The 26,223-nt window shown below is 33.9% G+C and overlaps 1 protein-coding gene across 1 annotated transcript in view; it reads left to right on the forward strand.

Moving 5' to 3' along the window:
* LOC140444716 (nuclear receptor subfamily 2 group E member 1-like) overlaps positions 1 to 24,174 on the forward strand; it is a 62,119-nt gene extending 37,945 nt beyond the window's left edge. Inside the window, exons 4-9 of the mRNA XM_072536480.1 lie at positions 15,825 to 16,100; positions 16,155 to 16,301; positions 21,003 to 21,190; positions 21,271 to 21,364; positions 21,505 to 21,660; positions 23,910 to 24,174. Of these exons, the coding sequence (XP_072392581.1) occupies positions 15,825 to 16,100; positions 16,155 to 16,301; positions 21,003 to 21,190; positions 21,271 to 21,364; positions 21,505 to 21,660; positions 23,910 to 24,154 (1,106 nt within the window). The 3' untranslated portion in view covers positions 24,155 to 24,174. The remainder of the gene's footprint in view (positions 1 to 15,824; positions 16,101 to 16,154; positions 16,302 to 21,002; positions 21,191 to 21,270; positions 21,365 to 21,504; positions 21,661 to 23,909) is intronic.
* The last annotated feature ends 2,049 nt before the right edge of the window (positions 24,175 to 26,223 follow it).

Genomic DNA, 26,223 nt, shown 5'->3' on the forward strand with positions numbered 1-26,223 from the left:
TACACGCTATTGAAACACAACAAATAAAATGGTTTGGTCATCTGTGCCGAATGAGCGACAACCGACCCGTTAAGCAAGTCTGGAAGGCTAAAGTGAAAAAGTTTAAAGCCAGAGGCAGACCACGGAAAACCTGGGATGACGAAGTAGGGCAGATTTTGAAAAGTAGGGGAATGGAATGGTCAGAAGCTCAAAATAAGGCAAAAAACAAGAAAGAATGGACAAAATTCGTGCACAGAATAGAATAAAAAAAAAATTCTGTATTTTCATTGGATTTGAGATGTAATGTATATCTGTAACCTGTATTTGTATTTACCTCACACCTTAGGGTAGAGAGGTGTTCGATTATATATATATGAGCACCAAAAAAAACATCCGAAACATTTACTCTAGAGTCTAGATCTCACATTAATTTTTCTTATCTTACTACTTTTTATTTGAGTCTTTATAAACTCAATCGAGTTCAGCTTACCATGATAAAAAGAGAGGCATAGAACAATTGTGTTCTTTTCACCAGCCATTTCTTCGATAAAATATTTTTTGTGTTCGAATAAATGTCTCCTTGCAAGATTTAATATTTCTACTTTCAAATATATTATCAGCAATTGATAGATTTCTTTGAAAGAGTCAGTTCATGATGTCAACTTTCTCCAGGCAGTTGTTAATTTCCTTTTCAGTTACTGTAACAGCTGTGTAGTTAAGAGATTTTGTTCGTGGCTTGACATTTTTCTTTTTCACTTCAGGGATTCGAAGAATTTCCTAAAAGGAAGTCCCCAAAATACCTTCATCGCTACTGGATTCATTATGAAGAGACACGATATTGGAAACTGAAGTTGTGTTTGAATCTGAAATATAAATCTTTCTTTTGTCACACTTTTTCTTAGGAGGAAATTATTTTTCTTCATTTCGTTGTTGTATCATTAGTGTCTGGGTACTATCATTGGTCTTCGATTGTGATGGAGTTCCTTCAGCGTTTTCGTTATCTCGTCTGGAAAGTTCAGCCGGAGCAAATGATTGTTCCGGGATAACATTGAGGTCAAACGGATATATGCCTGTGGCACGAAACCCAGCTGAAACATTTTTGGGTTCTTGGCTAGACTTTGGAAAATATTTTCCGAAAGTTATTTTATTAATTGTGCGCTCTTTGGTAGCTTTTGTCATAGTTCAGTAAAGCAAAACATCTTGGTCCCAATATTCTTCAAAAGGCACTAATAAAGATTTGTACATAGGCTCGCAGCTGGTAAGTAGTGTTGTTAGGAATACAAAAAAGTGTAATTTCATGTAAGTCAGTCGCATCAAGAATATGTGCATAAGGGAGACTTAGCTCCATTGAAAATTAGTAAAACGGGGCCTTGCGGTTTGAACTTTGCAAAGTAGTGTCTGCAAACTTTGCAAACTCTGTTATTTCAACGGTCGAACCAACTGGAATTTTATGTGTATTTTCACATAAAACTATGGTAACATTTTCACTATGTTCAGGGGCAACCATATGTATCCTTTTTGATCCTTTTTAGCATAGACTGATTGTTGTTTATGAAGAGAAAGTCGACATCCATTCTCATCCGTATTGAAAATAAAATTCAATTTATCAAAAACGTCCAATTTAGACATCACCTCTTTTAACTTGCTGAAATAGTCGTTTACTACAAACGTATTTGTTCTGACTGCTCTTCCAGGGTTTATGCTTTGTGTTTTTCTTTTTGCAACCTCTGGATGGAGTTTTAAAAAAAGGTTTAACCAATTGCAACCAGCTATTCCTTTGAAATCATTAAATGGGGTTTCGATACGGTTGTTCACACAGAAGGAATACACTGACTGTCGAATTAATTTGCAATTCAAAGGCATACCAATAGCTAGCCTGATTCTTCTACAAAGTTTATTTTCTTGCACAGGTAATACATATGATCCCCTTCCCATTTTTTTGTAGTGTTTTCACTACTTACGTGGTTACGAAGCGTTCTAGGGGAATTTTGTATCTCACCGCAGCAGTCCTTACAGACATACCACTATTTACAGCTGCCAGTGCTTTTTCAACTGTTGTTCGCCCCAAAGAGCGCGCTTTTTCTTTACTGGTTAAATCTGCAACAAAATTATGTACCTGTATTAAAAAAAAATAATTTAAAAAGAATCTGGTGTATACAGTTATCAAAACTGACTTTAAATAAATAAATATTGCTGAAAATCTACAGGCACCAATGAAGGCCCGTGGGACTTAAATGGTGGGCCTTAATAGGAATAACTTCTTTGCCATGTTCCTTGAGAATTCTTCGCTTTTTTGAATAAGAACAATCGATGAGTCTTATTTAGAATCGGGCCTTATTTGGGTCGCGGATCTTAGTATTAGTTATAGCACTATAATTTTGTACTTATCGTACTCGTCTCTAAATGCGGCCGCAGTATCCATTAATTCACTTTTTAGATAATGTTCATCGAAGAAAATGTTCTTTTCGATTAGCCAATCCTTGATTTGCCATTTGTTCCACAATTTTTACGGGAAATCAAATTTGCGGGAGTGGTATGACGCGTTATCCAAAACGACAACGTTTTCTTTGTCTTTCGGTAAGTTTAGAATTAACCTCTTCTCAAACCATTCTTCACATAGATCCTCGTCCATTTCGTCGTGGTAATCAGCGGTTCCCTTCTGGGCCAAGAAACTTAATTCGACCTATGTTACAAAACCAGTTTCGCTTCCAGCATGAAAAAGGACAAACCGAAGACCTCTTTGGGTTGGAGCTTTCAGTCCAATACAGAGCCTTTTTATAAAGGCATCTAGTGGATTTTTGATCGTTGTATCCCTCCATTCCTTTTTGACTGAAGCACCGACGTTAGTCCAAGACTCATCGGTATAAGCAAGGTTTACATTATCCTTCTTCCTTAATGTTTTTATTTGTCTGAGGTACTTGTGTCTCCAGGATATGATATCTTTTCTTTCCATTATTATCGAATCTCGACCGGTTTTAATATATTCAAAACCCATGTCATTTAGTAGCCTACGAAATGTAGTTTTTGAAAAAGCTGGTAGGTCCTCATCATCCTTCACTCTTTTCATTATGCTGTCGATGGTTGGTGGTATGTTTTCCAAAAAAAAAAAAAATGGTGGATAATTTTCTTTATTCGAGATTTCACTCCCTCATCGTAAGGTCTCACGTGAATTGGACTGGAAACTGTTTTTCTTTCTTTTTTGTACCGGTTTCAGTTCGCCTTGCTGGGCCTCTTCGCGGATGTCATTAATTTTGCGAACATTCACATCGCACATTTACGAAAACTTTTCCACAGTAATAGTCACGCTGTCACCATTTTTTAAGTTCACATGATTGTTTAATACATTTAACACCTCATGTTTTACTTGTACACTAAGAGTCATACCCTGTTTGAAATTCACGACAGATACTGGCAACAGCTTCATGATGTAGGTACTTTTATCCGCTGGCGAAAATGAAATGGAACTGAGCTTTCACAGTTTTTCCCAACAAGTTGTTGATCTAATGTCCTGTACAGACAATGGGGATTAAAACTAATTCGCTTCTCTTAATGATTTTATAATAATCTTTATATCCCTAAGAATGTGTTTACAATGGAAACTATTGAAAATTGATAAATATAGATAAGCTATCGACAATGAGTATTTGATATATTTTATTTTTTTTTGTAGTATTTTGCTTCATATTATTGTATAGTTCGACAATGTAACTATCTTATTTATACATCGATGATTGAATCATGGTTTAGTTAAAACAATAATGATGGTCTTTTATACAATCGTCGGCAATTATTGTGTGCACGTATATTCCAGTGCTATGATTCTTAAATCCGGTCCTGATACGTTGCTCGGGACAAACCGGCAACATGGTCGACCGTTCTTCCATAAGAAATACATTGCCTATCTTACATGCACTGCATTCTTACTATCACTTCTACTATAGTAGACTAGGCGGGATCTGTAGAAATTCAGACCATAATGGACATTTTCTATAGGAAGCTATTTTTTTGCTGGAATCTCTTCAGGATGTGCCCAATATCGATAATCACGATGTGCGCCAGTCGCAAACCCTGTGCTAAATTTTTTATTTAACAAAATCTAAAAACAATTGAAAATTTCTCATTTTTTGCTCCTATTTTTGTTTATAATTCGGAAAATATTGATCGTGGAGAAAAAATTATAAGAAGTTAAAAGTTTCGTTATTCAATTTTACACAATATTTCGTTAGCTAGAAATTGAAAATTTAATGTTTATTGTTGAAAAAATAGCAATAATTGGAAAAAAAGTACAAAAAAATGAAGTTATTCCTTTAAATGTTTTCGACTTTCTAAACTTAACATACAAGCTCCATATTCCGCCTAGAAAAACTTTTTAATATATTTAAAACGTGTGCTAAATTTTGTTAAGATCCGTCGGATAGGTTTTGCATAATAATTTTGCAATCCAGCCTACTGGAAAAAAATCGCAAATTTTCAAATTTATAGTAGGCCCTAAATAAGGCTCTTAGATAGTTGCAATTTTTTTACATATAAAGGAAGGCTCAAACTTTTAAACGCTTTTTATAAAATTCAAATCGGTTCACTAGAAGCGCCTAGAAAATTTTTAAAAGTTTTAAACATTTTTTAGGCTGATAAACAAGTTGAATAACTTTACGAGCTTTAACCATCTCAATTTCAAAATTTATACACTTAAAGAACATTAAAAGACGCTTTAAAAAAAAAAGATACATTTGGCTTACTGATTGCCGAGATATTAAAGGTGAAAGTTGGCATACATTTGCCAACCATAAGTGATAGAGGGCTCGTTTTTAAACAAATACCCTCGTCTTGTCACGTACTTTTTATATGAAAAGTTTTACGTAATGCGCTTCATGGCAACATCCATAAAAAAGACAAATAAAAAACCGTTTTCGCGTAAAATGTCGCTCGGAATGCATGAGAGGTGGTGGTGGGGGACATTCACTCGAAATGTGAATCGGCGAGTATCAAGTAGGGGACCATCAGTTTAATTTCGGCTGTTGAAATAAAAACATATAGTATAGTGAAGTACTACTTCAATGTATAAATTGCAAGCTCAAAAAAAATGCAATTACTTGTTTAACATACAATTGTTTATTGCAAATTTTCTAATTTGCATTAAAAAATGGTATTTGAAAATATGATATTTAAAATCCTTATCGTCCGAGACATCGATTCAAAAAAAAGAGTAAAATTGGTTAACAAGAAGCCGAGATAATGCAATTTTTAGCGCGCTATGATTTTCAACTCGCCGATTCACATTTTGAGTGAATGTCCCCCACCACCACCTTTCATGCATTTCGAGCGACATTTTACGCGAAAACGGTTTTTTATTTGCCTTTTTTATGAATGTATGCCAACTTTTACCTTCAATATTTCGGCAACCAGTAAGCCGAATGTATCTTTTTTTTAGGAAGCGTCTTTTAATGTTCTTTAAGTGTATAAATTTTGAAATTGATATGTTTAAAGCTCGTAAAGTTATTCAATTTATTTATAAGCCTAAAAAATGTTTAAAACTTTTAAAAAATTTCTAGGCTCTCCTAGTGAACCGATTTTAATTTTACAAAAAGCTTTTTAAAGTTTGAGCTTTCCTTTATGTGTAAAAAAATTTGCAACTATCTTAGGACCTTATTTAGGGCCTACTATGAATTTGAAAATTTGCGATTTTTTCCAGTAGCCTGGGTTGCAAAATTATTATGCAAAACCTATCCGACTGATCTTAACAAAATTTAGCACACGTTTTAAACATATTAAAAGGTTTTTCTAGGCGGAACATGCAGCTTGTAAGTCAAGTTTAGAATGTCGAAAACATTTAAAGGAATAACTTCATTTTTTTGTACTTTTGTTTTCCAATTATTGCTATTTTTTCAACAATAAACATTAAATTTTCAATTTCTAGCTAACGAAATATTGTGTAAAATTGAATAACGAAACTTTTAACTTCTTATAATTTTTTCTCTAGGATCAAGATTTTCCGAATTATAAACGAAAATAGGAGCAAAAAAATGAGAAATTTTCAAATTGTTTTCAGATTTTGTTAAATAAAAAATTTAGCACAGGGTTTGCGACTGGCGCATATCGTGATTATCGATATTGGGCACATCCTGAAGGGATTCCAGCAAAAAAATAGCTTCCTATAGAAAATTTCCAATCCAAAACAGATCCCGCCTAGACTATAGTACCCGTTCTATGACAAGATGAATCGCCAAAATTAAGCAAACGAATTTAAAAACCGAATGACCATCATTTTTACTTTTTTAATGGGAATAAGCCACAATTGAAGGCTAAAATAGGTTTATTGACTTGGTTCTCCTAATCGAGAACGATTTAAATTTAAATAGTAATTTTTTACTTTTATGCGAAAGAATTTATCTGATTAGAAAATTAAATAATATTGTATAACATTATATTATGAGCTCACAAATGTTTCCTTTATCTTCTATTCATATGTTATATTAGTAATAATATTTATAAATAAAAACGGTTTTAGTAACGAGTATTAATACTGTAATAAGTGTTTTTTCAAATATACAAAAATGTTGCCAAGTACAATCTAATATTATTTTTCAATTATAAATCATGAGTATTTTTTGGAACGCCACTGCTCTGTTAGCTTAAACATTACTGTTTCGAGAAATTCGCGCCACTGCATTTAAAATCAGGAATATTTTTAATTCATTGGCAAAATATTGATATCAATTACTAATTACGTCAATATGTCTATGACATGCATGGAAAAAATATTTGAATAAATACGTAATTTTTCAAAACTATCCGTCTGTATATTTATTATTTATGAGATTTTTGTAACATTAAATTGATGTATAAATAGCAAACTTCTGTATACTGTCCTCCAAAGAGCAGAAAGATCGCATAGTTTGGCGTTGTGGACCTTTTCAAACTGCGTTATAGACCTTTCAACTTTTTGTGTATAAAAAAGATAATAAAATACGTAGATACGAAGTGCCTACCACATTTTTTTTCTTTACCAAATAATATATACTATATTTTCATTTATTTATTACGAAATAACCGCCCCTATGTTTTATTATAAGTAAAATAGAAATCCGTGGACGTCATTAGCAGAAAAAATAAATAAACACAAGTGTGAACATGATAAGTGGTAACAGTTGAAGTGTCAAAAGGACCCTTTTATTTGATAGCCGAGGGTTCATGGGGCGAGACGAATAAAGGCAGAACATCTTTGTTGATTATGTTCATTTCAACACAATTTAGGAGATATCAACTATATTAAACAAAATGTTTATTAACTAATAATTATATAGAGTAATCAAGGAACATTACAACTGAAGTATGGTGTGGAATTTAAATATTTTAATTTTTGATCTAGTTCTGTTTACTGCACAATATTGTTCTATTTTTTCTTCGTGTTCTGCAGAAGTGGTGTATACATGTAGGCCAGGACTGATAATTTTTGAGACCAAAATAATAGTAACGGGATGAACAAAGGATAAACTTAACTTTTGTATTTACACTTTTTACACATAACTCAAAATTTATGCAAAAATTCAAACAACGGAGTTTTTGGTTTTTTGTTTGTATCTTTCATAAAAAAATTTTATTTTTTTAATTTAAAATATTTTTTTTTTTTTTTTTGTTTCAACTTTAACGTGCTCGGCTACTATGGCCACTTACACAGGTACTATAACATGAATTTTCATTACACAAACATTAAGTGTTACATTAAGAATATGTTACAATAATACGGAATGATAATAATATGTTATACAATGTCTAAATTAAAATCTAATTATATTTTTTGATATAAGTGTTCATCTCTAAGGAATTGTAGCACAGCTTTTATTTGGTCGGGGTTGTTTAGGATATCTCGTACTTCACTTTTGAGTTTGTATTGTAATCTTCTGGCCGAATGTTGATGGCATTCAGTGAGAATATGTTTGATTGTCAAATACGATTGGCAGATTTGACAGGAGGGACGGATGCTAGAGGACATTAGGTAGCCGTGTGTGAGTTTTGAATGTCCTATCCGAAGTCGTCTTATCACAATGAGATCTCGTCTTGAATACTCAAATGTAGGCTGACTGGTTATTGACGGTTGTATTTCGTGTAAGATCGAACGGTTAGAGTTCCAATACTGCTGCCAAAGGAGTCTGGTTCTTCTTTTAATATATGATTTTAGGTCCTTACAAATTTGAATTTTATCGGTGATTTCAGGTGATGCTGTAGCAAGTTTAGCATAGTGATCTGCAGTTTCATTGCCTTCTATACCAATATGAGATGGCGGCCACATTATGGTAACTGTTATGTTTTGGGACAAGATAATTTGGCAAGAGTCTAGGATCTTTTGGACGATTGGATGATCAGTAAATATATTTTTGATAGAATAGATTGATGCTAAAGAGTCTGTGCATATGGCAACCTGCTTATTAGGTGGAGATATAATATGGTTAAAAGCTTGCAATATACTAAATAATTTGCCAGTATGAACGCTGCTGATGGCTGGTATAAGTGATGACTTAATTAGTGAATGAGAGGTTGTAACAGAGCAGCCTACTCCTGTGTCATTTTTTGAGGCATCCGTGTATAATATTAGGTCGTATTTATTTGTATCTATAATGTCTTTAGATGCATTTATAATGATCTCTTTCGGATGTTTATTTTTATCGAAGTTGGTGAGCGAGGTGTTAAATTTGGACGTGGACATGATCCAAGGAGGAGATGGAGGGAGATAAAGAGGAAGGGTATGTGTAAGAGAGATATCATTAAGTGTCTGTGCTAAAATTAGTGGAATAGGTTTTATTGGTGGTAAGAAATTGGTATTGTGTAAATTATACGTGGACATTACAAATAAGTGATGCACTGGATTAGAGGGGTTAGCTGATACCGATGCTGCATAAGAGAGTAGCAGTTGTTTTCGTCTTAGACAAAGAGGAGGTTCGTTAGCTTCGCAATAAAGATTATCTACAGGACTAGATCGAAAAGCGCCAATACAAAGACGAAGGGCTGTGTTGTGAATTGAGTTTAGAAGGTTAATATATGTTTTGGAGGCGGATATATATATGTGACAACCATAATCTAGCTTGGAGCGTATTAGTGATCTGTATATTTTAAGAAGTGAGTTTTCGTCAGATCCCCAATAATGATGTGATAGAGTTTTTATTATGTTTAGTCTTATGCTCGTTTCTCCTTTTATTGCAAATATATGTTGCTTCCAAGTTAGTCGTGAGTCAAACGTTAATCCGAGAATTTTGCATTGTTTAACAACAGGAAGAGGACATTGTTGATCAAAATAAGTGGAGATGGAGAAGGGGGACGTCTACTAAAGTTTATAATTTTAGATTTTACATAGATATAAAGATAACCCCATGTCACTAGTTTTTTTTAAAAGTGTGTCAACAGCAGTTTGAATAAGCTTCGAGGTGGTAGAAGAGTTTTGTCCATGACAGTAAATTACTAGATCATCAGCATACATGATATGTTTAATAGGGGAAATGAGGTGAGAGCATAAATCACTTATTGCTAGATTAAAAAGAGTAGGACTTAGTACCGATCCCTGAGGTACGCCATCAGTTTGAGTATGAGTAGAAGATAAAATACCGTTGACAGAGACTCTGAACGATCTAGAAGATAGAAAATTTCGTATGAAGTTAAATATATTACCATTAATATTAAGAAGGATAAGTTTGTTTAATATACATTGCCTACTTATAGTGTCAAAAGCACCTTCAATATCAAATATGGCAGCTACGACTTCTTGTCTTTTGTTTAAGGCCTCTGATATATGAGTTTGGAGGATTACAAGGTTGTCTTGGGTTGAACGGTTCTGACTTAAAATATTTATCTTTACCCTTATTTGGATTTAATATTAAAAAATCACCAGCCAAATTTTTAATAAAAAATTCTCATGCCAAAATATCTGATTTTTTAAAAAAATCGGTGAACCTCTACTTTCTGACGGTGTACAAAAATATACATTATCATGGCAACTTTATTTTTGCAACTACCATGGCAGTTTTACTTCCTTTGGTAATTCTTTTTTCTATTTTTCTATTATTCTTTTCGGCTCTATTTGTAATCATCTCTCCAAGGTATACGACTTGATCCACTTTTTCAAAACAATATTCGCTACTTATGCTATTTATTCTTAAATTACCTTCGGGTTCCATTTTCTTTGCTCTCATTTCACAGTATTTTGTTTTATTTTCGTTTATGCGCAGTTCAAACTTTTTCAATATTGTTTCCATTTTTTTAAATATTCTTATTAATTCTGATTTTGATCTCGTAATCAATGCAACATCGTCTGTAAAAGTGATAACTTGTTTTCTCTTGTAGTATATTATTATACCATCTGTCTCTACACTTACATAGCTTCTAGGATAAGATTAAAGAAAGTTTTGGATAGTGGATCTTCTTGTCTTAATCCATTGCTTGCCGTAAAGGACTCTGATAAACTTCCTTCCAGGATCACATTATTTAATGTTTCTTTTAAGGTCATTTCCACTAACTTAATAAGTTTAGTGGGGAATTTTGACAGATCCTTCGCTTCGTATAGTTTTTTCTGTCGATTAAGTCGTATGCCTAATTAAAGTCTATAAACAGAACGTGCAAACCTAGATTTCCTGATCAATTGTAGATCTGCCTTTTCTAAACCCCCCCCCTCCTGATATTCACCTATTATTTCAGATTCATTATTTGTCGGTTTCTTATTAATAAACCAATATCTTCTATGCCATATCTAATACCAACAGCGATTCCTCTATCATTTTGACACAGGCTTTTACCTCCCTTTTTGTGAATTGGCCATATGGATGAATTTTTCCACCAATTTCACATTTTTCCAAATTCGTTTTATTAGGTTGGTTATTCGTTTGAGCAATAGCTGTCCACCTTCCTTGAATATTTCTGCTGTGATACCGCTTTCTCCTGAATTCTTGTTATCCTTCAGCTGCTTTAATATTTCCTCTATTCCCTGATCTGATGGTTCGTTTATTTCGGCCTCATTGATCATTTGCTCCAGTCCGGTTTGTGATTGTATTTCTTCATTGGTTTTTTTTTACCTCTCTAGTTCTCTTAGTAAATCAGCTATTGCCGCACCTTCTTGTAACCTCTTTTCCCAGTATCCTCGTTTATTTTTTTATGCAGGTCTGTTGAGCTTCTTCCTTTGTTGCTTCAACTCTTCCTCGTTTCTGTTGTATATTTATTTGTATTTTAGCTTTTTGTGTCCATATCAATATATTTATATTTATTTGGTTTAAAAAAAATCAACATAAATTTTCCTTTATGCGCATACGCTCCCTTCTTATTAATAATTTACCTTCATGAACTTTTATAAAACACTTATTTACACTGGCGTAACACCGCTCATTATAAAATACGAGTAAATATTGATGGAACTGTCGAAGGAGGCGGTGCACGTGGTGGCATTTAGATCGTAATTAGCCTCTCTCCCCACCAATGGGGGCCGCGACCATTGCAACATCAAGCTAGAAGTCAAAGCATTAAAAATTCATAGCTCAATGTTCTCTGTCGACTTGTGTAATCATCATTAGAAGCATGAACAAGCCACCATTGACGTACATTCAAACGTAAATATATATATATAGGTATATATATAATATATATATATATATATATATATATATATATATATATATATATTTGCATAAATTTTAAATTTGGACCTTTTATATGTTTAATTGATATTTAATATGCCTTAGGCTTAATTTTGCAAAAGCAAGTAAATTAATTTTAATTAAAATTTGATCTCAGAGCTCCTTTTATCGTTAATTATAATAAGTGGCTTCAAAGTATTTTTTAAGCAGTTTCCTTTAAGGAAAGGAAGGACAATAGGAAAATAAATTAAACCAAATAATTTTGTGATACTAAACTATTAAATAATTTATTAAAACAGCATCCAAAAACAAATATTTAAAGTCATTTTTACAATTAATCAAAATTATTTATCATATGCGGTAATGCACATAATTAAAATTACAAATTCATTAAAATTCCTTTACAAATTGTTTGGACTTGTATTTAAATAAAAGATCTCTTCTCCGTATTTTCTTTTTTAAATTAAATCAAGGCAAAGAATTGTCTTTCAAGAAATATTATTTCTTTAAATTTTTTTATGTGAATTAAAAGATTATATTGTACCGTTTTTAAATAAAACGAGCGGTTCTAATTTATATAAATACATTTATTTATAAGTTTACAGCATGAAAATATCTTATCAACTAAACTCTTCAATCATCGTTACTTATATATACAAGTTATTATGTACTAGAATATTCTGGAGTATTCCACCTCTAATTCGTTTGTTTGACGGGTCGATCCCTCCCGCGCTCGATTTATCTGTAAATTTCTCGTCCCTTTCGAGATGCAATCGTTACATGGGCCATGCCGAATGCATGTTCGTAACACTGCTCCCCTCTTAGAACTAAGCGTCCCGATCAGTAACTCTATATGTAGGCCCAGGATGGCGGAATTGACAGGACCCTCCAGCTCTACATGAACACCTCAGAAGGAAATAACAGTCTACTGTCTTTGAAGGACACGATCTCTTCGGATTAATGCAACACACAGTAATTCGTACACCGGTTTCTCGGAAGATCACTTCAAGCATGCTTCTGACAATCTTCCAATCCAGATTTTCTAGTACATGGCCTATCTTAGGCAAGGGCAAATTCTTGATGTCATAATTGCACACGATATTCTTCAAATTAGTTAGAGCACGCCATATATCCTCGTAGCTTGCCCTGTCTGTATACGACTTCCTGGTCACCATATACAGCAAAGATCGAGGACCATCTTCTAATCTCAGTTCTCTTCCAAATTTAGGCTGCTGGTTTTTTAACTCGTCCAAACGACCGAATTTATTATAAAATACGGATGAGATTCCTTTAGTCATCTCAAGATCTTGGGCAACACAGTGGGCTAGAGAGACGTTATGCGGAACACTAAAAAGATCCTGCTGAACTTCTGTGGTCACGCCGAATCTAGCACTCTTTCTCTCTGCGCAATTTGACATAAATTCATTACAGCATATGGTGCAAGACGATTTATGTGAACTACTTTTGGTTTACCTTTCGGCAACTTCTTAATTCGGTATATTACGTCATTTATTCTCTTTTTAATTTCATACGGACCTTCCCATTGTCTTTGCAGTTTAGGAGACAAGCCTCGACGACGTTGTAGATTATAAAGCCAAACAAGATCACCTACTTCATAGCTTTCATTCTTGCATCGAGAATCATATTGATCTTTCATTCTGTCACTCCCTAACTGGATGTGTTGTCGGGCAAATTCATGAATGTTGTTCATCCTTAACGTTAGGCGGTCGACATAATCTTCGCTTGGAACATGTTCTTCGGAAGGTCTGCAGCCAAACTCTAGGTCGCAGGGCAAACGAACTTCACTTTGATGTTCTGATACAACTTTGGACAGGTCTTTACCCATCGTTCGGTTCATCCTTTCGACCATTCCATCTGATTGAGGATGCAGGAGAGTCGTTCTGGTCTTATGGACACCAATCAATTTACAAACGTTTTGGAAAATGGTTGACTCGAAGTTTTACTCTTGGTCGGAGTAGATCTTCAAGCGAACACCAAATCGGCTAAAGAATTCTTTAACCAGTACCTCTGCAGCATTAGCAGCTTCTTGATTTGGTATCGCATAGGTCTCAGTCCATTTCGTAAAATAATCCATGGCTACCAGGATATATTTATTTCCATCGTTCTTTTCTGGAAGTGGACCTGCAATGTCGATTGCTACTTTTTCCATAGAACTACCAACATTGTACTGTTTCATGGATGCCCCATTTTTACCAACTGGACCATTACTGGTTGCACACAGTTCACATTTCCGGCACCATTATCTTACATCATCTTTACAGTTCACCCAATAGAACCGTTCTCGAACCTTTTGCAGAGTCTTCGTAATACGAAAGTGTCCACCTGATGCACCGTCATGTAACTGACGCAATACTTCTGACACTTTACTTTTAGGTACAATCAATTGAAGCTTAGTTTCTGTACCATCATCGTTCTCAAAGGTTCTATACAGAAGATCATCTTTTAGCACTAGGCAATTCCATTGGCTCCAGTAACACTTGACTTCGGGATTACATGCACTAATGTCTTGCCAAGAAGGTCTTTCACTTCGACGCATCCAATACAATACTCTTTTTATACATGGATCATCTTCTTGAGCGTCTTTTAGCTGTTGAGGCTGCCATTGATCATTAATGACGGTGGTTTGTTCCACGGGGCAAAGTCGTTCTTCTAATTTAAGACAGTGATTACAATTTGCACTGTATGGCCGTTTTGACTGAACATCAGCATTTGAATAACATTTTCCAGCCCTGTGTTCGATCTGTTCTAGCTTTCTAACTGTTGTATTATTTTTTTGCAATTTACGGTGAATGTGACCTACGTCGCCACCATTCCAACATCTGGTTTCGCGTCTCTTCGGCATCGTGTTACGCACTACTTTCCGTACGATTTCATCCAGACATTTATCGTTTTGTTCGTCGCTCTCTTGTATAATATTAAACAAAATATCTTTTTTGTTTTAGTCATGACAGTTTGTCTAACGATTTTTTATTTCGTCATTTAAATTAATCTTAGCTAAAAGTGGAACAATGTGAAATTATTAAAGACTTCAGTATTGAGCATAAAAAAAAAGAAAGCGGAAGAAAATAAAAAGAAACGATAATTAGTAAGTGTCCAGTCATTATATATTAACTACTTTAGTAATATAAAATTAGGATATTTAATGAATTTTTACAAATTTCTGCCAACACAAAAAATATTTAAATATATTTTGACAAGAAGAATAAAGCAGTCCCCTAAAACGACGTCAATGTTGACTCTCGACAACCACCAGGAGTCGATGCCTGACATTATGAGGTTGGAGGGTTGGTCGTTTGGTGTTTTGTTTCCTATTCGAAAGGAGAGCAGGTGGAAAAATTCCCATGGGGTGGAAGGAGGCGGCAGTGCGACTTTAAGAGATAGATAGAGTTATGCAGTTTTCAAGCCACACACAGAAAACGACAAAATGTGTTATCAAATGTGTCATTGTGTTAATAAATATATTTTTCTACTACCATATCTTCAAATTTCAATTACATTTTTAATAATTCCAACTAACGAGCTTAGTAGAGAGTAATATTTTCATTATGATCCAAAATTTTAAGCAATATAATGAAATTTTGACATGATACATCAGCAAATGTTTTGTGAGTTTATTTAGATTTTAAATATGAGTACTTTCAAAGGTGCACATTCGACTTGTTAAACATTTTATCAATAGTTGATACATTATAAAGCAAAGGAGTTAATATCATTGCATTAATTGATAGTACTTTAATATGAGATTTTGCATATTCAGTCCGATTTAAAAAAAATTGTCATTAAGCTTTTTCTACAAGGTGAAGACAATAAAGTTGACAGGATCGTACTTACTCATTTTAAAGTAAAATCAGATTTCGAAAGAAACAAAACAGAACATAACTAAAACTGTAAGAACTGACGACACGTCCTCAATTCAATTTTTTAAATAAAATTTGTATCAACTTAAAAGTAAATTCGATATCTTTTGATTAGAGTGTCCTATCGTCAAAAATCAAAATGCGAGAGTGGTCCCATCAGCAACGAACTGTTTAGAACAGCTGTAAATACGATTAGACTAGCCTTGATGATATTAAATTTCCAATAGGCGAGAAATGTAAAGAAAACGAAGATGCTATAGTTCTATACTTAAAATTTTGCTGAAGACACCGAGTAACTTTTTTATCTCTACAAAATTCCTCGAATGATTTGGAAGATATTACAAAGATATTGTTTCAGCTGTTCAACACGAACGAGCTCCTCGCACCAGCCACCCATCGCCCCTACATCATTATCACCTTGGACTGGGAGCCAGACTGAGACCGTTTTCATTTTCTCCTATCGGTAATGTTTCCAGCATCAGCGGTATTCCACTACAGATTCAAAATCCTCCTTTACTGGACCCTATGATGTCCCAAATTCCCGGACATTATTTCCATCAAGGACTCATTTACCCTACAGCTTCGATATTGGGGGCGTTTGGGAAACAACCGACAGGGATGCACTCAAGTCTCAGTAAGTTTTATTTTGGTAAATGTATATCTCTGTATTTTCTCTTGATTTTTTTAGGTATTTCAAATTCACCTTATACTATGCAGAAACAACAGAGTAATATGACAAATCCAACCTCCTCGCCTCGGTCTCCACGCAGTATCATTAAAGATGATGAAGTATCCAGTTCGGAAGAAATTGCTCAAAATAAATCATCAGAAGAAGGTGAGTAGTGTAAAAATTTGGATTTTATCATTAAAAAATCACTTAAAATTGTTAAGTATACTATTCTTCTTCTTCTTCTTCTTCTTAGCCTTCTGTCGTCCATGTTTCGACATAGGCCTCTGCCAACTCCTTCCATCGGTCTCTATCCTGAGCAACATATTTCCAATTTGTTCCTGCTATTCTTTTAATGTCATCAACCCATCTCATCTGTGGTCTTCCTCTTGGTCGTTTACTTTCGTAAGGTCTCCAATGTTGTATTTTAGTATTCCATAAATATAGTATAGGTTGGTACAATAGTTTAGATTGACTACAGTGTACTTATGACTCGTAAAAGTCAACGACTATAATAATTGTAAGTGAGACAAGATGGTTGTAATATGTTGTTCTGAATAATAAAGAAATAATCCATTAATAATATACTTATTTTGTCATTTCTAAACTTCTTTATGTGCCGTCTTCTACCGAAGGTTGGCGACCATCAAACGGATAGGTTTCTCTGTTTTGTGCCGCATGTATTATGTTCGCAGCTTCTGGTATTTGAAACCATTCTCTCAAATTTCTCAGCCACGATTTCTTCTTTCTGCTCAAACCTCTTCTACCTTCAATCTTGCCTTCCACAATAAGCTGTAGCAGACTATACTTATCATTACGGAACACATGGCCCAGGTATGACGCTTTCCTTCTTTTAACAGTTGTTAACAATTCCATCTCTTTACCCATTCGTCTTAATACCTCTGTGTTGGTCACTCTGTCTGTCCAAGGTATTCTCATTTTGATGAATTTGGATCTTGCTATTTCAATTCGGATCTTAATCTCTACATCTGGGTCCCACTTATCATTTACTGTATATCCCAGATATTTAAATCGGTGTACTCTTTCAATACGTTGGGCTTCAATATTCAGGTCGATATGTTGAATGTTCTTTTTACTGATCACCATAAATTTAGTTTTCTTTCTATTGATCTTCAGTCCAAATTGGTTGCCAATTGTATTTACTCTATTTAGCATCATCTGTAAATCTTCGATATTATCGGTCAGTATAACAGTATCATCTGCATATCGAAAATTACTTATTGGTACGCCATTAATCTTGATGCCCTCGTTGTACTCTTCCAGTGCCTCTAGAAATATTTGTTCCGTATACAGGTTGAAAAGCAGTGGCGAAAGAAGACAAATGGTTACGTTTTCACTCACCATATGTTCATTCTTCATGTGGGCTGTTTGATTTCAATATAGATTTTTTATAATCTGGATGTCCTTAGTGCCAAGTCCTGTAAGATGTAATAGTTCTATGAGTTTGTCATGTTTGATAGTATCGAATGCTTTCTCATAGTCGATAAAACAGGCGTAAACATATTTCTGTTGATCCAGACATTTTTGAATCAAGACTTGTATTGCAAAGAGCGACTCTCGAGTTCCAAAACTAAATGTGTTCTAAATGCATCTAAAACCGAACTGTGTTTTACTTATGCTGTGTTCTAATTTTGCTCGTATTCTGGAATGGATAATACGCAAGTATACTTTAAGGGTGTGACTCATTAAACTTATAAGGCGATATTCACTACACGTCTTAGAATTCGCTTTCTTGGAAAGGGGCACAAATGTAGATTTCAACCAGTCCGATAGAATTTGACCAGTATCGTATATCTTATTAAACAGTTCTAATACTACATTCAGGTTGTTCTCGTTAAAAACTTTTAAAAATTCGACTGGTATTTCATCGCTTCCTGTTACTTTCCCATCTTTCGTTTTATTTCCATTTATAAACTAAATATTGAAAAGGTTATGGGTCCAGCTGACTCCTTGACAAATAAGTAAAGTATAAATCAAGAAAACGTGATTACCTTGGAAGATGTTTACGGGTCAACAATTTTCTATTCTCGCAAGAGAGAATTTTAATAGTTGGAAATTTCGTGTCAAGATCCTATTAAAAGAGAAGAAAGTATTACCAGCGATTGAAAGTTTAGACTCAACACAGAGAGAAAATTTTACAGATGACGATTCAAAAGCAAAATCCATTATAGTTCAATGTGTGACAGTTAAACATTTAGACATTATAAAAGATGCAAAAACCGCCAAAGAAATGATGAAATCACTTGAATCCCTTCGAAAGAAAAAATATATTTACCAAGATTACATTAAAAAAGAAGTTATTGACTTTGAAGTGTAAAAGAAATCAAAAACTGGAAGACCATTCTATGAATTTTGACAACATATTAAGATAAAGTGGTAATCTCACTTTAGGACAGCCCAAAATGATATCAAAGGTACTGAGTTGATTTGGTAGGAGTGATTGTAAAAGTGTCGCATCACCAATGGAAACAAATTTTCAGATAGATATCACTCTAGAGGTAATTGATGTTCTTTTATAGGAAACTTATAGGTAGTCTTATGTATATAGCAACTACATCTAGACCTGATATTATGTTCGCCGTTTCATATCTCATTAGAGTACTTGATAAACTAACACAACAAACTTGGAAAGCAGGAAAAAGAGTACAGCGATATTTGAAAGAGACACAAAATTTTTCATTGACATATAAAAAGAAACCGTGGGAACTAGGTTGTTATTCAGATTCAGATTGGGCATCAAATAAAATTGATAACCGTGTTGCTCTCTCAACTGCAAAAGTTGAATACACAGCTGCGGCTACCTTAGCTCAAGAACTGATTTAATTAAAAGGTATTTCATCTGATTTTAATGTACAGGGTAAATCAAAACTTTTAATTGATAATTTGAGTAAAAAAGCAGTGTGTCAGTCTTTTGAAAATTCTAAACGTGCTAAGCACATTGACATTAAAAAGCATTATATACAAGATTTGGTTTCAAATTGATATGTGTTGATTATATTTAGAGTGTATTGATTACATTTAGAAAACTTTATTGTGGTCTCGTTAGGCCCATTCTGGAGTTTGGATCAGTTGTATGGTCCCCATCATACCACTGTTACATTCAACAGATTGAAAGAGTCCAGAATAAATTTTTGAGGGTAGCAGCCTATAAGAGTGGATACAGGAGAGAGGAATACGACTATCAGTGGGTAAGAGATAGTCTTAACTTACCAACACTTAAGTCAAGGAGGACATTGTTAGATTTATGTTTCTTACACAAAGTTATCAATGCTTTTATAGATTGTCCTCAACTCTTATCGCTTGTTAGTCTTAAAGTTCCTAATAGAAGCAACAGACAATCAAAAATCTTTTCAGTGCCATTTCACCACACTAATTATGGTATCAATGAACCAACTACACGATTGGTCTGGAGTGCTAATAGCCTACCAAGACAAATGGATATTTTTGACTCTAAAATTAGTTTGTTTAAAAATCAACTAAAAAGTATCTTACAATAAGTTGGTTGTACATCTGTATTATTCTTATATGTTTGTATTATTCTGAGGTGTTTGTTATTTTAATAATTTATTGTTTTTAAGATGTAACTTTGTAAAAATTGTAAGTAAATGGATGCCGTATATAACTAAATAAATAAATATATTTGCTCTGAAATTAATCTTGCAGATATATTGACAAAGCCTTTATCAAAAGAAAAATCTAAGGTCTTTGTCAAGCGTTTCTTAACTGATTTAATCGCATTTTTTTATTTAAAAAGATGGTTAGGATATATCTATTTTCGTTAATACATCTTCTTCCCATGTATAGTTGCTGTATGAAATAGTTTTCGATGTTTCTATACAGAAAATACCTTCTTTCTATTTTATGCGGTCCTTGTTGTTCCTTTCTGTTGATTTTTATTTATTTACTCATTGTCTCATCTCAAAAATTAGCTACTTCCTTTTGACTTTGTCATCTTTTGTGTAACATTGTCTGGACATTTATTCTAGGATACTTGTATTTTACTTCTTGGTACATTATTCTACTCTTTCCAGCTTGAGTCCAACTGGTTCTGTAGGGTCAAGTGTCGTCTTTTCTATTGTAGGTCTTTTTATATAACAACCTCACTGAGATTTCTTTATTCAGTTTCCTGTAGGCGTTGTAAATTTATTGTGTTTGGACACTATGTTCTAAAATCTATTTTATTTATTCACTGATTTTTTGAGCCACTAAAACAGTCTTCTTTCTCTACAAGGACAGATTTTCTATCGTGCTTCTTCTAGGGAAGCGTGTGGGAAAAAATCTACTACATGAACTACTTGTCGACTCATTGACACATTTGTCATGCACAGGTAGTACCAACCTTTAACACTAAAAAGATCCAATATAGAAATGTAATACCAACTCTTCTCCCAAACGAAGTCTAATTCATTCAAAATGTTCCGAAATTTGACCCTTGTTGCGTTTGGGAAAGTTTCTGCTGAAATGTCTGCTAAAAGTACTTATGTCTAAAGTAAGTATCTTATCTTGAAACCAAAATAAATTGTTTAAAATCGTATAAAATTATCGCACAAAAATGTCCACGATAGATTTCCATTTTTTCACGAAATTGAATGTTTTTTCAATATAGTTTTCCACATAAAATGTCAAAATTTACATAAATAGTATTTACAAAGTCGAGTAAATTTCACTAGATGGCTCTGTGTAAAACTTTTAATGTACGCCTCGTAAAAGTTGTGCTACACAAGTTTTCAAACGGAGTATAACATTTTTTGAACAACGTATTTGTTCATTTTGCCAATTGTTCATTGATGTATGAAATATGGGTTAATAAACTTCCTAATTGTTTTAATAAACTCTATCTTATTTTAGGGTCAATCCATGAAGAATCATCTTCGCGTCTAGAATTACCAATTGATCCTTGCAGACCTACCTCCGCTATAAGGCATTTGGAAGTGCCGTATTTGAACCTTTTTCCTGCTGAAAACGTTTACGAATCAGCAGCAAAATTGCTATTTTTAGCTATCAAATGGGCGAGGACAATACCATCATTTCTACAGGTACATATGGAAGACTTTAAAACACTTTGGAATAACTAATTACATAAAAAATGGAATGATTAAGAACTTTTTTGTTTTAGTTATCATACAGGGACCAATCTATTCTCCTAGAAGAAAGTTGGAATGAACTGTTTGTGCTAACAGCTGCACAATGGGCATTTCCTGTAGACGAAGGTAATTAAAATTACTTAAATAATTAATTTTAAATAAAAATTATTAATGAACTTTTTTTAAAACGATTTTTTTAAAATGTAAATCCCATTATAATTATTATTGGTTTATTCCCATATAAAATGTACGTTTTTTATTTCTAGCAATATTATTAAGTAATGTAGTAGCTCCCACTTCCCGTCAGGTTTTCTTGGAAGACGACGCAAGGAAATTAAAAGAAATCATAACAAGACTAAACTTACTAAGGGTAGATCATACTGAACATGCTTGTTTAAAAGCCTTGGTTCTGTTTAAAGCAGGTAAGTAAAGCTTTCAAATATATAGCGATCTCGATTTACAAGAATTTAGAAATCTTATAGATTAAATTCCAAACCCAAAAATAATTTAAGGTGATATGAATTGCCATCATCCGGCATGGGAAAGTAATAAAACTGACAAATTCGGTAACTTAATGAATCACTTCATTGATTCCTCAGATTTAATACTACTTAATAATGGAAAATCAACCCGATTTAATTCTTACAACGGCTCATTTTCCGCCATAGGTTTGACATTATGTAGCCAATCATTATCAACTTATCCCTTATGGAATACTTTAGAATCACTAAATGACAATGATCATTTCCCCATTCATGTAACATTTAATAAATCTCAATCTCCTAAATTCCCAATAAATCAATCTTGGAAATTAAAGAATGCCAATTGGAATTCCGATCAGATCGACATCTAAAAGTAAATTTCCAGTTAGGCAGTGACATAAACTCGGACATTAGGTCCTTAAATAATATCATAACAGAAGCAACCTTAACTAATATCGGTAAAACTAAACTTTGTAATAGACAACCAGTGCCTTGGTGGACCAGCGAAATCTGACTAGCTCTATCTATAACAAAACGCGCGTTTAATAAACTTAGAAGCATAATACGGAAGGAAATTTACTCAATTTTAAAAAACTTAGAGCAAGAACGAGATATATCATGAAAAAAAGCCAAAGAAATACATGGAAAATTTTGTCTCTTCTATAAATTCATCGACCCATTCAACTGTCATTTGGTCTAAAATTCGTAAACTCATAAGTTCCAACTCTTTTAGACAAATAAACACCTTAACTCTTGGTCAAACACTAATTACTTGTAACAAAGCTATTGCAGAAACATTTGCTGATGTTTATCGACAAAATTCTAGCAATAATAATATTATACTTCAGGTAAAGTTAACGCACAAGAAAACCATAGAATCCTCTATGATCACCATAAACCACATCAATAATCCTTTAAACATCGCCATAACTCTTCAAGAATTAGAATTTGCTATTTCTGATTTAAAAAACACCTCGGCTGGACCAGATCACATACCAACAATATTTATAAAAAACTTACCCTTTACAGCTAAACTAGTTTTACTAGATTTATTTGTTTTTTAGAATAGAATTTCCTGACGTTTGCTCCCAGGCAGTAATAATTCCCATCATCAAGCCAAATAAACCTAAAGATAAGCCCACTTCTTACCGCCCCATCTCACTTACTTGTAGTATGTGTAAAATCTTGGAAAAATTTTTAATCCTTTGCCTAATATGGCACTTGGAGAATAATAATCTCCTTTCACTTTGTCAAAGTGGCTTTCGAAGAGGGAGATCGACGTCAGACAACCATGTTACTTTACAAACCTCACTTAATGAAGCTTTTGCAAACAACAAAAAACTGATTGCAATATTTTTTGATATAAGCCAAGCTTTTGAGCTAACATACTAGCATTTGTAAATAATGTTTTAAATAATCGATCAATAGAAATTAGGATAAATGGCCTTAAAAGCTGGATGAAAAAATGGAATCTCTCAAGGTTCCATAGGTAGTAAGTCCAATATTATTCTTAATTGCTATCAATAGTGTTATTCGTGAAATTAGAACTGGGTTTAACTTCTCTACATAATTATTAATAAAAACAGATCTTGGTATTCAACTGACCTAACTTTAAATAATTTATCATTAAAACAATCAGAAGTTAATTTTCTAGGTTTATTTTTTACCAGAACCTTAAATTGGAGCTTGCATATCAACAAACTACAAAATTCCTGTCAATTTAGGTTAAATATACTTAAAATTCTGTCTAATAAAGTTTGGGGCGCAAATTAAAATATTAATAAACTTATATAAATCACTCGTTAGGAGTAAACTAGATTACGGTTCCATTTGTTATAACGCCGCAAGAAAAACTACCTTAAAAAAGCTTAACAGTATTCAATCTACAGCTTTGAGATTGGCATTTTGTGCATTTAGAATCAGTCCCACTAGTAGTCTATACGTTCTAGTTAAAATGCCACCTCTAAACATAAGGTGACAACAATTATCACTAAACTACATTGCCAAAATTTCAATTCAAAAACAACCTCCTCTTTTCTCTCAAATTTTCCACCATGGCATCCTCTCTTTTAAAAAGACAACAAACTGTGTACCTCTAATAGAAAGAATAAAAGTCACAAATTTTAACATGAATCACTGCGTGGTTGATGTAAAATAAGTGTTTTAAATAAATAAAAATTTTTTTTTAGAAAGCAGAGGTCTGTGTGAGCCGACTCACGTAGAACTTCTTCAAGACCAAACCCATGTCATGCTACACGAATATTGCTCTCAGAAACAAAACATCCACAAAGGAAGATTCGGCAAACTGCTGCTCACTCTTCCAGCTGTTCAGTCCGTTTCTAGGAGAGGACTGGAGGAACTTCTTTTTAGACAAACAGTGGGAGATGTGGCTATAGATAGACTCTTGGGAGATTTAGCAAAAGCAGCTGGATAAAGGAGAGCATGTATATAAAATTTAATATTGTGTATGTTCTGTAAAATATTGTAATATTTTTGTGTATGTTTTTTTTTGTATAATAAAGTGTTTACTAAATGTTGAAGTCTTTGGAAATAGAAATTAGAATAAGATTGCAAAAATTGTCTGCATCTCGAGATAAGTAGATATTATGTTTTATTTAAGTCATTTGTTTTTGACTGGTATCGTTAGGTTTCGAGAAGTATCTATCATAAACAAATAATGCAGCCAGAGATGAACACAATGCTACTGCTACCTGCTTTTGTTAGTCATGCCATCAAATAGAAACGAGTTCATAATGCCATGCAGATAATAAATTCTATAATAATTTGGTGGAGACTGTACATAATTTTTCGATATTCAGAATTTTAGAATCTTTATAATAATTTTATCCAGGATCCTTAATTGGCCAATCTTGTATGTAGATGTATTTGGATGAAGTTGGTGCATTTAAAATGCACATCTATGAAAACGGTTACTATAAAATGTTTAGATTTGCTGTCTGAGCATGACCGACGCAAGTCTGAAGGTGGTGTTGGACGTGACAGCTTATGGGACATCGGTGGATATAGCAAAGAGACTCTTATACTATAAGCAGTACAGCCCAACAGCAATCACATGCAAGCTAGATGATATCACAAACCGATCACTGAAGATGCTGGACTAAAACAACAGCCGGCATATAATCCAGCGGGATGGCAGAGGTAGCGCATGAAATTGACAGTGTCTACGTCTAAAGCTAGTGCTGAATGTAGGTAAGATGTTGAGGAGACGGAGACCTGTCCTAAAATTAGCTACAGCCCAACAACAACAAACACACGTGAGCCAGATGATATTAAGAGCTCCACTCACTGAACATCAGCTGGTAGTCACTCAAGAGGTACGACCGATGCAGCACTTGAAATGCACTATGTCCGGGTCTGACGCCGGTGCTGGACAACATCTGTACGGCCAGTTTTGCAAGGAGTAGCTGTACCGATCAATCATCATCATTCTGGTTTTACAACCTTGCGAGGGACCTAGCCTCCTCAAGAATTTCTCTCCAGTCGTCCCTATCCATCGCCTTCCTCCGCCAAGCACGTATTTCCATATTTCTCATGTCTTCATCGATATTATCAAGGGACGTTGTTCTGGGTCTTCCTCTTCTTTGACCAATGGGTCTAGCAAGGAACGTTTTTATAGCTGGGTCATTTTGTTCCATCAGCATTACATGCCCTATCCACCTCAAACGTCCTATTTTAATATGTTTTATGATATCTGGTTCCTGGTATATTCTGTAAAGTTTGAAGTTTTATCGTCTTCTCCACAGTTCATTGTCATTCACTGTTCCATAGGTTCGCCTTAGTACTTTTCTTTCGAAACATCCTAACATGTTTTCATTACTTTTTGTTTGAGTGCAGGTCACTGAACCATTTGTTAGGACTGGGCTTATTATTGTTTTGCAGAGTTTTATTTTTGGATCCCCCAGGACCCTATTCCGACACTGTTACTCACACATTTAAGGACTCAAAATGGAGGTAGGATCATAAAAAAAATTTCATATTAAATTTCAAATTAATGGTAAGACAATAATGCGATTCAGAAAACAACACACCTCAACAATAACGGCTTTCCACGCCAGCTACTCTTAACAGCAATGCTGGATGGATCGAAGAAATAATGTACAACTGTCAATACAATAGTAATTGTCATGATGTCAGAATGTTAGGACATTCCTAACGTAATAGTAATAGTCCCTACGAACCCTTTACTTCTGACTAAAAAAGTTTTCATGAATGTTTATAGACATTAATTAATCATAGTATTTCTAATCCACAGGAAATACCATGCCATCACTTGACCACAGTAGCGCACCTAGAATTATCCTGTAGTGGGGGAGGGGGGTGGTTTGGTTCGACATTTGGATTTTTTTTTATGCTGCCTCCATTTTGAGTCCTTAAAATTTGTGAGTAACAGCGCCGGAATATTGCCCTGGAGCGGTTTTAATCCCCAAACACCCCCCTGGGTGCGCCACTGCTTGACCATGAACAAATCGAACTAGAGGAAAC

The sequence above is a fragment of the Diabrotica undecimpunctata genome, chromosome 6 (assembly GCF_040954645.1).
Source record: "Diabrotica undecimpunctata isolate CICGRU chromosome 6, icDiaUnde3, whole genome shotgun sequence".
NCBI lineage: Eukaryota > Metazoa > Arthropoda > Insecta > Coleoptera > Chrysomelidae > Diabrotica > Diabrotica undecimpunctata.